Below are 16,417 nucleotides of genomic sequence, written 5' to 3'. Positions count from 1 at the left end.
TCTGCTCCGTTCTTTTTTTTCTACGACGTCACGATTGAGGAAATTTATGCGAGAAACGTATGCAACGTGCAAAGTTAAAATAAAAGTTAGAAACGTCTCTTTTGTGTCTTCGAAGAAATTCAATTAATTAAAAACTAAAGTGAATTTACATACGAATGTTCTGTTTCGAAATATTTAGGATTGTTTGTGCGCAGATATATAAATGTAAATTGATACTTGTTTTGTACTACCAGTACATGGTCAAAATTATTATTCTGTTTGAGATTTTCTCAATAAAACAACTATAAATGCACAACTATAAATGCACCGCATGCAGTAGATTGCACTTGCGTTCATAATTTATGCACATAATGTATATGTACGTACACATGGTTCACTAATGTAAGTCAAATATCGAAATCATGAACACGTTCAATTAAACAACGTGTATTTCGCTTCGTGCACGCTATATCGAAAACTATTTCATCATCTCATATATCCAATAAAACTCGTCGCAGCAAATTATGATTAAAATGATAATATATGCGAATTATCATTAACGTAATATACATACATATGTCATTAGCATGTTTAACTGAAATTAACTGCATCATCGAATGTCAAATTTCACAATGATCATAATGTACTCTACAGAGAGACAAAAAGAAACTTTATCAATTTAAAAAATATATATAGATATGTTTGAAAAGATCTCTTAAAAAGATTTTACAATTGTGCTTCAAAGGAAAACTCGAAATATCTTCAATCACTGTCTACTTCAATAACGAACCTATCTATATAACAATGAGTTCTCTCTTCGAAGAACTTGAAAAATCACACCACCCAATCTACGATTAATCTCGTCAAATGAAACAGAAAGCAATTTAATTTACGCTTTCGTTAAAACTAGCCGTACCTAAAAAAGAGATTACGTCGACCGATTCCTGCTGTTGAGTGCGCGTCTCGCGTGCAAGAAATAATCCGATTGAGCTCGATTCTTCAAAAAAGGAATCGTTATTCCGTTAGAATGAAATAAAATAAACCGAACAATCAAAAAGGCAGATAGATTCGAATATATCCTTTTCCTTCTTTCGTTGTAATTAATTTAACAATAAATCATAAAAGATATCGCTATTAAGAGAAAGGTTAAAAAGAAACGGCGGATGATGGATGATAAGGAGTCGATAGTTCCGCAAACACCGATATCGATCGAATCGACTGACGCGGTAATTATCATCTATAAAATGAGAATGCGCGGCAGCAAGACTAGAACAAAAAGAAGAACAGAAAGGAAATAGACGAAGGTTATTTCGAGAATGAAAGAGGGGTGCCGATCACCGCTCGTGGCCGACCTTCGTGTCGTGTTTATCGATATTTCTGGCGATGTAGCAGAGTACGCGTACATGCACACAGGCCCGGAGTGTGTTTGCACGTGTGTATGTGTTGGTTAAACTCCTCGGGTTAGAAGGGCGTGCAGGACGAGTGGATTGGCTGGTGCATGGCACAGAGGGCGATCGTTACGAGCTGCAGCCACTTGTTAGAGCTCCGTCTAGCTGCCCCCGCGCATACTTATCTCCGTCGTCATTTCTTCTCTCGTGTATTCGCCTCTTCTTGCGTTATCACCTTTCTTCTACTTTTTCACCCTTACTGCTATTTCGCTTTTAGCCTTTAGGGCTTCGAGCAGAGCTTTCTTGCCGATTTCCGTCACGATTTCGTTTCGTCAGATTTTCTATTGACTGTCACCACTATCTTGAACACCTGCGTATCTCGCATATTTCGATCGCGGCCTCCTGCATATGGAACGTTAATTGTATATTGTTTTCGGATGGAGAAATAATTGTACTTTGGTAACTGTGCTCTGAATCTTCTAGAAAATGTTTGAAACTGAAAGAGTTTAGTAACTTTTGAGTTTTTAAAAATCGCCTCTTGATATTATTTTATGATTTTAAAAGAAAATTTCTTGGAATACGGGTATTCTCTAAATTTATGTAAACTAGTATAAATAAGTAAAAGTTTAAAAAACTCTATTGAAAGATGTTGGAACAGTTTCGTTTGTATTCGTTAAAAGAATTTTTTAATAATCACTCCATTATCTTAACTGATATTGTTATATTTTATTGTTAATATCGTGTATCAGTTAAGATAATGGAGTGATTATTAAAAAATTCTTTTAACGAATATAAACGAAACTGTTTTTGTATAATAAAATGCTAATTAATACAAGTAAAAGCTTGTTATATCACACTAACAAGAATTATAAATATGCAAGAATTATGAATATGCATATGTATATCACAAAATGGAGTAAAGATAATTTGGCCACTATTACCACCGTTGCAGCAATAACACATGTTTCACGCAAAAAAAGAATCATTAGCTGTTGCCCAAAGACAACTAAATCATATTTCAAACATCACGTGTAATAAGAGAGTGCTGAAAATATTTATCTTGTATGCTAGCCAGAATTACTAATTTCTATTCGTTTTATTTATATTCATTCGCGTTTGTATTACTTACGAAATTGCCATTCTAACTTAGTTGCGCTACGAATGTCTTAACCACGTTAGATATATCCAACGGAAGTATACAACCATTACCAATCGAAATGATAATAGTGAATGGAGGGCAAACCATCGTCCACGAAGACTTCCTCGAGAATGTCATTCTTGGACATTTTAATTAACTTCGACTTTCAATTTAATCTCAAACTGACCCTTACTAGCACGTTACTGACTGTTAGCTGCGGACGTAGAAAGGGAATGACAATTACACAAATGCTATTTAACTTCTTCATTTCAGGGATTTTGTGCAAGTTATTGAATTTTTCGAATTTCTTTTCTGAGCTTGAATGATTGATGGCAAGACAATAAGTAATTATTTTAAGTACTATTGAACTAACATTTTGCGAAATTAAGTGAGGTATAAGTTATCGATCTCTCATAAAACGTTTTAGATTATCGTGATATCATTTTCTCTCTAATTGTACTCTGTATTATTGCGAGCGTGACCACAACCATTTAATAGTGTCTTTCACTGGCAGAGTTGATGTGCACTCAGTGCACATTAAAGCTGTTGTACACAAATCGACGTAAAAATGTACATTTAATAAAAATATAAATAGAAACGAATTACCGCGAAATCTTCAATACAGTTTATTGTGATATTTGATAAAATATACATTGTTATATACAAGTTGGTGTACAACATCTTTAATATGCACTGAATGCGCACCAGTTCTGCCAGTGAAAAACGCTATAAGTATAAGAAAGTTGAAAAAAATATTATAGCAAATTATTAAGGCCCGATTGCATCAACGTCACTTTGATTTTAAGTAAGGTTTAAAACTCTTTCTGTCTCTTTTTGGCTTTAAAACGAGAGCACAAGTGAGTTTGCTGCAATTGGACCTAAATCTTGTAGGTTACAAGAACTTTATATTAACCCTCACCATGTATACGGAGATCATTTGTGTCAGGTGATTTTTATAGTTCTGAATATTTTAAAAGTAAGTGAAGTATAGATGCGCCGTTCTGCTAAAAAAACTTGTGGATTAGAGAAAGATACTCCTGAAAGTCGAGCAGTGGACATCATTTTCTCGCTGAACAGCGGATATTCAAAATCGAGTGAGGACACAAATGACCCCCGTCATACATTCATATTTGTACAAAAAAGAAAAATTTTTTTTTTTTACGTTTCTTGACTATTTTTATAAGTAAAACACGCGCGCGCACACATATATAACGAAAAAATTGTTATTCAGTGTTATCTTAGAATAAAATTGTCAAACCGCTCTCTGCAGAAGAGATGACTGTAAGTGAATGATTTCTTCGTTCTTTTACAATGTCATCCCGTATTTTTTTATTAACGAAAAAGTGTGTGAGATTACAGATTTTAAGTAAAGAATGTTTTTTTAAAAAGTTATTAAATGTTCAATTTTTCATAGAAACGCTTATTTTTATAAGTTTCGAAATTGTAAGACTTTATGTCCCGAACGTAAACATTTAAATAAAAAAAATTTGTTGGCATATATTTTTTTTAAATATGAACTTTGAACTTATTTTCCTTTTTTAAAAGTATTTATTAAATTTCATTGACTTGATCAAAAGTTAGAAATTTTTGAACACACCACTACCACTACTCACATTTGTGTTTACATATTTGCAAAAATAAAATATTTTTAAAAAACAAATAGATTTGTTAAACTATGTATAAATCTTTCATTTAAAAAGGAAACTACATGAATTTTTTAATATTTTTTAAATCACTTAATCCATTAAAAAAAAATACGCCGAATATGAATGACGCCCATGTACACTTAATGGATAAAAAAAATGTATACACAGTGAGGATTAAATTATATTCTATCCTGTTTGAAAAATATTTTAAAGAAGACAATTTGACAAAATGAACAAATTGTCTAATTGTGATGCGATAACGGGAGAGTGCAACTGCTTGTGCTTCATTGTTAACACTATAACTCCTTTAGTCAAAATAATAAAGTAGACAAGTGAACAATACGTACTGACAATGAAAACAGTCACAGTTCGCTGGCACTCAATGAATTTTTCTTCATTACTCGAATATAATTCTCATGCATGGCGTATTTTCACTTTTACTCATTTTCTGCTTTTTAATACAATGAGTAAATGAATTTTTATCCGAGTTCGCGATTACTACTTACATCCTCAAGCGATATTCGCCAAAGCGCAATAAACGCGTCATATACAACAATGACATTTCTTATTTAAAGATAGATCAAACACAGAGCTTTCTACTATAATATTGACTGTCGGCCTATTTAATCAGTACCTTCGAGATAAGATAAGAAAATCGTCAATCCTTATGATACAAAACGTCATTTGATCGGTATGCATCATTTAAGTCTTTCCTATTATTAGAAAAACTTTTAATAAGAACTAACCGATATTAACTATTATGTATCAATCGCTGTCAGTCGTCCAATAATTCCATTGAAAATTATTCAACTCTGAAAGGCTCGCATAAAAAATCCGATCGTCTGGCTATCAGCGTTAATATCACGATATTTTGAGTCTAATTATATTTTCAATAATAAGTAATGTACATATGGATTATTACAAATTAAAAGATTAAATCTGAGTTTCCGGAATTTTCAATTTTCGTTTTAAAGATTATAATATATTATATTTTGTAATATATTCGACTACATACGTATACGCATTGAAAATCTTATTAAAAACTTTTCATTGAAAAATTATCTTTCGCTTCAATGTAATAAAAAGTAGGAAGAGTATAGAATGTATAAAACACCTTTAAGATACATAACTAGCGAGAATTCACAATAGCTAATGACAGAAAGTGATATGGAAGACAGCCATTTTGTCGGAAATTTCAACTATGATTTTCTCTTGGTCTTCAAGCGCAAAGAGACTGTTCAATAAAAGCATCATTGCAATCTCTCTGTCTTTGCATTGTACAGAGTTCATTTTATTATAGTCGTGTGAAAGAAAGAATAAAAGCGTGGACACGAATCCATAATATGAGACCGTAAATGATTGGAAGGACAAATATGTAACTAGCGTTAAAGGATTTGGACAAAACCGAACTGTATATATATATATATATGGTGTAGAAAAATAATTGATGCGCAGAATCCATAAAATTCGGATATATTCAATTGTCATTCAGTACTAATCAAAATTATGTGCAGTTGTATTTGTGTTCCAGTATTTTTTTTCTTGTGCAACGCGGAAAAATTATGTTATTAATACAAACTTATATACATATTTCGGTATGTTTATTTAAGACTATAATTCAACATTACAACATAAATACCAATTGTGTTACACCAAATTAAAGCTTTTATTGACAAATAAAAAGAAAATGCATTGATTTAAGTAATCAATAAAAAAAATGCCGAAGTTTAAATTCACTAATAGCGTTTTTCATTGGCAAAACTAGTGCGGACTTAGTGCACTTTAAAACCGTTGTACATCGACGTAAAGATGTACGTTTAATAAAAATATAAAAATGAATTAAACCGCAAAATATTCAATACATTTTATCATGCTATTTGATACACATTGAATATTTTCTCAATTGAAATATCTCACTTTTATATTTATATTAGAATAGTTTACAACAGCTTTAATGTACACTGAATGCGCATCAGTTCTTCCAATGAAAAACACTATAAAAATTGATACGTGAAATTCTTCATTTTTTAACTAATTGTAGCAAAAAATTAAAAAAAGGCGAGAAAGCCTCAAAGTATAAATTTTTGAAGGTATAAGTATATAAATCAAAATATATATATTTGAATTTTTGTAAAAAATATCAATAAAAATAATATAAAGTATCTCGTACAAATGCGATACATTGATTAACAAATGTAATAATTCATTGTCATTAGTGTAAAGATGATAGTAATACGCCGATGCAGTAATATCTTGCTTTGCACGATATATGGTTTGCCCTTTGACCTTCTATTCACATAATTAGCGCTTTCAGGAATATTCTCTTTCTTTCTCTATCTCTCTGTTTCTTCTCTTCCTTCACATATATTTTATCTCTCTCTCTCTCTCTCTCTCTCTCTCTCTCTCTCTCTCTCTCTCTCTCTCTCTCTCTCTCTCTCTCTCTCTCTCTCTCTCTCTCTCTCTCTCTCTCTCTCTCTCTCTCTCTCTCTCTCTCTCTCTCTCTCTCTCTCTCTCTCTCTCTCTCTCTCTCTCTCTCTCTCTCTCTCTCTCTCTCTCTCTCTCTCTCTCTCTCTCTCTCTCTCTCTCTCTCTCTCTCTCTCTCTCTCTCTCTCTCTCTCTCTCTCTCTCTCTCTCTCTCTCTCTCTCTCTCTCTCTCTCTCTCTCTCTCTCTCTCTCTCTCTCTCTCTCTCTCTCTCTCTCTCTCTCTCTCTCTCATTCTCTTTTCGTGCATTTCTGGATATTATACCGTAGATAATATATAAAACTACGCGATACTTTAGACTCAAGAGTTGCATTCATACTATTAAATTAAATTAAATTATTAAATATACAATTTTACTACGTACTTAAAGAGAAAACTTCGTAAAGGAAAATTAGTTTACGCTGCTGAGTGAAAATGTTCATACAGAGAATATGTAAAGAATTTAATGGGAATAATAAACAACGAAAAAATATATATCATATATGAAATAATTATTCTTTTCTTTGTTATATTTCTATTTATCATGCAACTAGGGAGAGAAAAGAGAGAGAGAGAGAGAAAGAGAGAGAGAGAGAAACAAAAAGAAAAATTATTTAAAAAAAAAATTAATAACAGCGTATCTTTAAAATTTAACATTTTCTTTTATTGCTCGTAGTACAGCAATATGTTTCACAATCCTCCAATAATAAAAAGTAATTTAATCCCAATGCTGAATAAAAAAAGGAAGTTTGCGAAATTATCTTATATGCAAAGTTGAATTTGATATTCTTTTGACGTCGAAGCTAACGTATAATAGATGAATACAATATACACATACATAGATAATTTGTGTTGTGTCGAAAAATTGTGTGGTTATTTAAAGGAACAACTATAAAGATATTTGAATTAAAGTTTGGAAAAAAGAGCAAAATGACCAACAAAATGAAATTTCTCTAGATCGCATTCTGAATAACAACTACATAAATTATCCCAAGAGCCTTAACTCTTAAATTTATTATCGAATTTTGTTCTTGTAATAAATGAATAAGAGAAATTTATTTAATTTTGTACATTTCTCTTCAAAGTTTACATACCTATATTAAAAACTTTTAGAAAGAGTTCATATTATTAATTATTATTGTTAATTGAATTAAAATAAGAAATATAATAGATTTTATTTAAAAAAAAACAGTCCTTCAGTCAAAATACACACGTGATTGTTGATTATTAATTTAAAAAAAAATGTACAACTGCATTTCTACCTTGGGAGTATTGAATCAAAATGATTTTGCAAAACGCTTTAGACATTAAACATAATATCTACAGAAAGAGAATCAACTCACTTATGGCAACAAAATAAAATTGAAATTGCGAAAAATAAAAAGTGAAGCGCTGCCGAGAAAAACGTGAGAATTTCACCAATATCAGAGTCACGTGCTACGAAAAGTGAGACGAAAATAAAGAAGCAAATACGCTGTACATGACAAGAGAAACAATGATTAACTGTACTTTGTTATTTCAATTTTAAGACACTTTCGCGCATTCGTGCTTATTTTGTAAATGCACAGTACAGATAATAGCATAGTCTATACTAACAAATTTATGTTAAAAGACGGAACAACATCATCATTTGACAGATTAATTATAAAGCTGATATTACACGTCAGCTGCAAAGTCATCAATAATAGGTGTCGCTTCCGTCACTGCCGCCATTACCACTCTCGAGACGTCATCGTTTAACCTATATCTAAAAAGTAAGTCAATTCATCGACCTGTGACTTTCAGCGCGTACTACCAGCCGCGTGCAACAAAAGCGAATCGCATGCACTTGACGGTGAACGTGACAAAGTCTGCCGCGGATGATGCGCCGATTGCAAATGTCAAACAAGAAAAATGCCGGACTCGACTCAAAGTGGGTCGTGTCGACAAAGAAAGCGAGGCGAGGCGAGGCGAGACCTCCCGCACGTTTTTCCGATAGCTTTTATCCGCGCAGTTATGTCGGTTAGTTTCGTTTCTGGCGCGTTATGGAAGCGCGCCATTTGGTATTCAGGCCTCAACGCCCACCCGATATAATATGCCAAACGTTGCGCGCCGTCATGAGACGAGAGGCCGAATAATATTCGAACGTTAGATTGTACTCACGAATCGATATTCGCCTACGCGAATCAGTGCGTATGATTGCTCTCGATAATCTCAATGATGATGGCGAGCTTCTTCTCGCACAACGGAGGGAAAACTGGAGGACTGCGACTCGCGTTCCCGCAAGATACAGGGTGACTAGACGTTCTGATTTTTGAGGACGTATCCTTCTTTTCCTTTGGATATCCTCGAATGTCTCTAGATGTTTCTAAATGTCGCAAATACGTTTCAAATTGCTCTTAAGTTTCAAAAACTTACAATTAGCCCGTGAAAATCAAAGACTATATAGTGCGCGCGCGGCCGGGCGAGATTGATGTTTCTCACTGAACGGGAATGTATGTTTTAGGCACGTCTTCGACGGAAGAAACGAAATTGAGTTTCATAGGTATAATGGGCTCATCGATGGTAAGTCTTTAATAGGCAGGGTCGAAAGTACCTGCGGCTATTTAAATGTGATGTGTTACACTTAGAATTATACATAGATGGCTAGCGATGTGAACGACTGATTGATTGTTCTATGTGATGATAGAGCAGAACACTAGAGAGCAATATTATTCTTCGAGTTTGCAAGTATCGACATTGTATTGTTATCTGTTTGTTTTACCGTAGAGGCTTCACATGGTCGGCTAAGCATGATGTTTAAAGTTTCGTCTACACGACGACGCCCACATATTAAAGAAACAATAGTTATTATTTTTACACAGTAGTTACGCCAAGCGTAACTATGAAACGTAATTATTTATAATTACTCAAGTCTCCGTAATAAATATATTTGTGCACACATTAAATCGGATTCAAATCAACAAATAAGCGCAAACGTGAACAAATAATTTGTTTCAATAAGTGTGAGCCAGTACGTCTATAGCTTTGTATAGCACGATGCTATTTGCATTCATTGACACAAGTTGTTCATTCATACTTGTTCACGCTTGTTTGCTTGATCTAAATTTAGCTTTAAGTATACATTAGAGCTTCGTTCCGATAATAATCGGAAATCTGTTTAGATGTTTTTTCATTGCTATAATAATTTTCATTTCAAACTTACATTAACTTGGATTTATACAAACAAATGTGGATACGCGAGAAATTCAACTTCCTCAATCCTTTCACGAATTTGAGCTTTCTTAGGGAATGAAATTACAATTTTTATTTGAATTTGTTATTGTATAATGTATATTATTCGAGAAAACAACAGCATCTGAGACATTCCATTAATATCCTAGACAACTATTCGTATGCGACAGACATAAAGTGCAGCCTTCGATCGTAACTTGTTACGGGTTATGTTCCTTTCGGCACATAAAATACCGCATCTGACATGCTTGTAGTGAGTAAAAGAACTCCATAAATAAAAGTATATCCTAACTTACCAACGCAAAGCTTAGAGTGACACGATTTCAACATTTATGTGCAATTTTTTGTTTTTTCGTAAAAATTCTATAAAAATCTTAATCTAGTTAACATTAACTTATAAAATAAAGAAATAATATTCTAGTTAGAATAACATAATGTATTTCAGATGTACCACACATACACACACACACACACACACACACACATATTTTTTTCGGAATTTCAAAAAACAATTTAAATTGTTCATTATTTCTATATTAAAACCCAGAATAAATTTAGATCAATTATCTCGAATTTTTTCTCAAAGTTTTTCATTCGCTGACTAATCTGTTGCGATTCCAGGTTTTTTTTTTATGAATCTTCGTAAAATATCTACTGAATTTGATATGGAGATGGAAGATCCGTAAAAAATGAAACACATTCAACGAACGAAGCAAAGTCTTCCAGATCAATGCAGGAAACCGGACTGGCTTTATCACGGTTTTAAGATAAGTTTAGTAAATTTCAGAATTCAACAGATATCAGCTCTTAAAATGGAATAAAATTTCTACATATGTATCATATCAAAAAACCAACTTTTTCTTAAAACCAACTCGTAAAACCAATTCGTAATCTGGAATCTATCCAACTTGGAATATCGCCAAACGGCAATTTATTAAAAATCAGGAAAGAAATAGGAAAACTGCGTTTCTTCGATAGCATTATTTTATCATGTTTTGCTATATCATAATGTAATGAGATATTAGGTGCCTATAAAATATATGTATAGTTCTATATAGAGTCCGACCGAAACCACATTTTAACATTCGGCCGAAACCGAAAACGAATATTATCATTCAATTTCGGCCGAAAACGAAACCAAAATTGAAACTTAAATAAATCTTACTAAAAGAGATAGAGAGAGAGAGAGAGAGAGAGAGAGAGAGAGAGAGAGAGAGAGAGAAGCTAGAGTCATATTTCTTCGGCCGTAGTCGAAATTGACATTTTTAGATTAATTCTACAGAGACCGTATGATTTTCAGAAATCATGACAAAATATACTTTTTGAAAAACAAGATTCTATTAAAATATCTAACTATAATAATATAATAATATTGCAGCCTCAACTTAAAAAAAAATCAAATCACAGTTATTATTAGGATCACATCAAAGTTTGTACAAAAAATTGTCTCAAGCTTAATCAACGAGTTAATAATGAAAATCGAACAGTTGTTTTTTGAACGCTTATCGACGCGTTGCAACTTGTATAATTTCGATTTATTCACCGAAATTCCTCTTAATTTCGGCCGAATCCAAAATCAAACCGAAATTTCGGTCGGACTCTAATTCTATAGTTCTATAATTCTGTCGATTAACCTGAGAAACTTATCAAGAACAAAATTTTATCACAAAAATAAATTAAGAATACGCAAAGAACAAACGAATTTAGCGAATTATGATCGTTAATGACTTCTATGAAATCACAATACCGATTTATTTCAGAAATTCAATTTACTTACAACTTGTTGATAATTTCATTGGTAGCCATGTCTTTTATATTTTATCACTTCTCTGAAGAAGAAATACACTTTCCTTTCGCTTTTATCTGTACTGTGTTTTTGTTGCCAACTTCGAACAACATTTTCGTTGTGAGTACAAAAGACTCGGAGTGCTCGCGCGAACTTCGTTCTCAAGAACCTGACACTTTGTGTCAGGACGATAGAAAACCTTCAAATGAAACTTAGAATAACTCGAGGGAGAAGCAAGTAAGCGTCTAAGAACGCTAATTTACCGAAATCTACGACGAAGACATGTCGCTGAAGTATTTCGAAGAGTATCGATTTCGAAGATTCGAGGAGGAATCGATTCGAATACGAGCACTAAGTCTACTATATGAAATTCTTCATTCTGTTTTCGCGGTATATTACAGTATTAGATAGTTCCTAGATATTGAAAACGTGAAAGACTTTGGAAGCCATTTGCGGCAGATGAATATAAGATGTGCATTCGCTGCAACTTGCCTCGGTACAGCATATATATTATAAATATTACATTAACTATCCAATCGTGCAATTTTATTTATTCCATTCTATCTCACCGTATCTTGATAATATCGTAAAAGGAAGTTGTTTAAAATGTACGTCTCGAGCATTAATTTCAGGACGCGATCTCTACATCCTCTATAGAAATTTCCACTCTCGCGTGTATCATTTAAGAAGCACCTTCCCGTCGCGCGCGCTTTACCTCTACCTCTACATTGTAATCTGCTGCTTTTATCCTACACTCAAGCATACCTCGTATTTCCATTACTCTTGCGTTGTCACATTGATACATTCTCTCAAGAAAGATATTAGGCACAACATCCATCTCGCTTATACGGAGAATATAGTAGATAATAATATTGTACTATTATATTACACACTATATTACATATTATATCACATTCGTGATATTAACGTTGACTTGAAATACACGGTTCATTTCTTCATATACATTCAAATGGTACTTTCGATTACTATCTAACACGCGTAATATATTTAGCAAGTTTGTAATCGCTGTAGATATTTGTTGCTCAACTATCACGAATTCCATATTGACGACGTATCATGGCCGAACATTTCGTGCGAGATAGAAATCCTTTACTGCTCAGAAGGGCGAGAGAATATACATACTAGTTGAGTACCTATGTACTTCCGACTGTATGTCATCGCGTACATGGATACTCTATCGATGTCATGTAAGAAATACATATATACGTATCTTAGCTAGAACTTAAAAATTCAGAAGCAGTATCTTAGTTCCAGCAAAATTTCCTTTTCACTTTTCTTAGTTTTAAAAAAATAATCTTTATCACATGCTCTCTGGATTCCTTTTTCGAAAATTTCTTTTTTTATAGAAACCACCCGATAAAAATGATTTTCCGAATTGTGAAGCCTCGTAAATATATGTGATCACATTGTGCGATGTTCCTGCGTTCGGCTATTTCGTTAAGTCTTTTCCTGTCTTACTATCCAATTCTCTTCCTTATCTCTTTTTAGATCTTTTTTCGTCTCCTAGGTAATATACCTCATGTGTGATATTTTCTTCCTGATGTCTCCTTATTAGGGATTATTTTGTTATTAATAATGTCAAGATAGTGTTCTTTCACGATCGACTTTCTCATTAATCACAAAGTAAAACTATTATGCCTGTAAATTATTAATGTTTTATAGTTATTCACATTTTCTTTTTTCACTCTAATAATAATTACGAAACTCCCCCCCCCTTTCTCTCTCTCTCTCCCTCTCATTATGCTATCAAACACTCAGGGTGTCACGTATTAATTCAGAAAATTTTACGTATCCAATGACGATAGTTCTGTTATTCGTAATCATGTTACACTGTTGCATCGAGGTGAGAGCCCTAGACAAGACATTAATTATGGCAGGATTATCTAATTTCCTTAATCACGAGTGACTCCAAGTTAATCTTATTATAACGCTCTAGCGAACTACTTCACGGTCGACGATAGTATCGAACATATGTGTTAAAACTAACATGAAAATCCAAGAGCTACATTAAAAGGCATGCATGCAACATAAATATGGAACTAGAAATTTGAGTTCGCTCGACGCGAACTTTGATGCCAAAACCACATCTCCGATATTTCCGAGTAGTGGCAGAAATTCACCAAGTATGCAATTATAATATCTCCATATGCATCAATGGTAATCTACGAGTACCTATGAAAAGAACTGAATGCTTAAAATAAAACGTTCTACATGTTATATGTATTATTTACTGATATGATATTAATAAATATCAATTTCATTAAGATTATTCAATGAATTGTAATAATAATAACATATGGCAATAATGTGAAATCGTATTAAACATAAAAAATCAATAAAGCCATGCTTGTGTGATAAACGTTTAAACATCTCTTATCAACAATTAGATATAAACCATTCATTCGCTATAAATCTATAGACTTATTCTCTTTCTTCCTCTCTCACTATTCCCTCTGTAACGCAAACTTTTATAATAAAAATTCATGTTGATGTAAAAAAATGACCGTCGACATGGTCTTTCGATTCCTATCGAACTCTCGTTAGGAACAAGGATCTCCCGCGCTTTTTAAGTATCAAGGCTAGTAGAGGGGCAAAAAGGGAGCATTCTCCTGGACGATGCATCACGGAGCATGCAAAAACATGCGGTTTAACGAACCGCAAAAAACCGATCCCCGAGTGATTCTCAGCTGCCGTTTACGCACGAGGTCAAAGGAGCGTGTCGCACTGATTCGGGGATGACTAAGATCGAAAATGAGACTGCTCGGCCGGACGTCGTAGCGGAAAAATTGAGATTTCGCGGGCGAAAGTACGGGGCTGCCGACGTATTGATTCTCGGTCGGCGGAGAGAGGCAGCAGCGCGCCTGTGCCCGGCAGCCAGCCGTTCGTTCGTTCGTTCGTTCGTTCACGTAGACCAAGAGCGAGAGCGAGAGCGAGAGCGGGAGCGGGAGCGAGAGGATAACAGGCGGATTCGGGGTGGGAATACTAGTGCGAGAGTGAGATCGGTTCACACAGCCGCAACTCGTCGTTTCCCCTGCTATCGTGGATCCTGCCACCGAGTCGCTGCTTCCGAGTCCAGTCTTCCCCTAGGCACTCGGCAGGCCAGTACCTGTTTCTCGAAGCCGACACGCGCTCCGTCGTTCTCGCGCGCACACATACACACGCGTACATCCCTTACGTACGTCACTCGCTCTCACGTATAGATATACGTATACATATATGTTCCTCTTACGGTTCAACCACTCACCCTTGCGAAACGGCATCGCGTACTCGCGTACGGACACGTGTGCCTAAGTGTGCGCACACGTAAAAGTGACACCCACTCACACACACACATACACATTTATTTTTCCTAAAAAGACACAAAAAATACAACTTGACACATCTTATCAATACACACACCCACACATATACAAGCGCACACCCATACACACACACACACACACACACACACACACACACACACACACACACACACACACACATACACACATGTATCGGTAATCGCGCAATCAACGATACGCGCACAGATAGATACGTGCCAAGGTACATGCTAGTCAAACAACGTCAAAAAAAGGAGCACCGAAAATCGCGTACAGATGCATACGCACATCAGCGCGACTCACATGTCGTCCGCCCACACTGTGTACGCGCGCACGCGAGACAGCAGCGAGTCGTACACCCTTAACAACGAACGGTCGTCGTCATCGTTGACCGTCAATCACGCGCGCCGTCAATCCGCGTGGGAGCAGATTCCTCGTACAGCCTAAACGATCACCGATCCGAAGATTCTTCGATTTCGTCGCAGATACACCTTCGCGAAAAAGATCGATCCAGCGTGCGAATACACGAACGAGGATAACGATTATTGGAACACGCCGGCTCCCGGAGCTCCATTCCGAGGAGTAAACTCTCGAGACTCTCCCAAGTTTTCAACAGAGACGCCAAGGCGTCTTCGAGAGATGAACCCCATAGCGTCGAAACAGCGCGTAAACGATCGTTTTCAACGAAAAGACGAAACCAGAGCCTAATAAAGAAAGATTACGAAAGGACGCGAGGATCAGCAATAATCCACTTTGCCGTCAACGGGTCATGTACCTCGTCGAGAGGGTGACGACGAACTTGCAAGAGCAAGCTTGGCTCGACACGACGACCTCACTTGCCTGGAGACAAGTTCTGGACCTGTAGTAGCAGCCTAAACAACCAGTGATCTTCCTACAGATATATAGATATATATATATATATATACATATATATAAATAAAATAAATACATATTGCACATACTTGACCGTCGCACGCGCGTCTATTTTTGTTGCCACCGTCACGTTGCGCCGCGCAAGAAAGGCAGCTTAAGGAACGGCGGAATATCGAAAAGTTCCAAAATATCACTTGTTATCACGAACACGAGATCACCTGCACCGATGCAAAAAAAAGAGAGAAAAATAATATTTCTATACATGTAAGAGAAGAGCATACATATCTTAACGACGTTGACGATTCATAGTATATTTTGATCATACGAAAAGTCCGAACGAAAAGTCGATGACTAAGGAGAGGAGCAAAAAGAAGGCGAAGATATAACCGAACAAAACAATCGTGACAAGCATAATAATAAACGATCTTAAGAATAGAAAATATAGTTAAAGATAAATTAAAAAGACTGTTATAGTGCGCTAAGACTAGAGACGGGGGTTTCGGTGGTTCCGTATCGTTGAAATTTTGTATGCCAGCGGTGTATTACCGACGAGGAAGCATGTACGAGGGTGGCATGGCTGGTGAACGACAGG

At 35.0% G+C, this 16,417-nt stretch overlaps 1 protein-coding gene and 1 long non-coding RNA gene across 5 annotated transcripts in view; one reads left to right on the top strand and one right to left on the bottom strand.

The window, feature by feature from the left end:
• Positions 1-16,417, bottom strand: part of LOC105152520 (uncharacterized) — a 178,936-nt gene that overhangs the window by 112,163 nt on the left and 50,356 nt on the right. The window lies entirely within an intron of this gene.
• The window catches only part of alpha-Catr (alpha-catenin related), a 61,466-nt gene that overhangs the window by 1,740 nt on the left and 43,309 nt on the right, over positions 1-16,417 (top strand). The window contains exon 2 of one of the 4 annotated variants that reach the window (XM_087410586.1): positions 9,098-16,416. The exons of 2 other annotated variants lie outside the window; for them this stretch is intronic. In XM_087410586.1, coding sequence (XP_087266712.1) covers positions 16,354-16,416 — 63 coding nt within the window. In that variant the 5' untranslated portion in view covers positions 9,098-16,353. Of the gene's footprint in view, positions 1-6,785; position 16,417 lie in introns of those variants that run through there. One more of the 4 variants, XM_011066841.2, reaches the window with a different exon arrangement.

Source organism: Acromyrmex echinatior, chromosome 10 (assembly GCF_024713525.1).
Source record: "Acromyrmex echinatior isolate Ae372 chromosome 10, ASM2471352v2, whole genome shotgun sequence".
In the NCBI taxonomy this organism is placed as follows: Eukaryota; Metazoa; Arthropoda; class Insecta; order Hymenoptera; family Formicidae; genus Acromyrmex; species Acromyrmex echinatior.
Note: the sequence above shows the minus strand (reverse complement) of the source record. Positions and strands in the feature narration are given on the sequence as shown.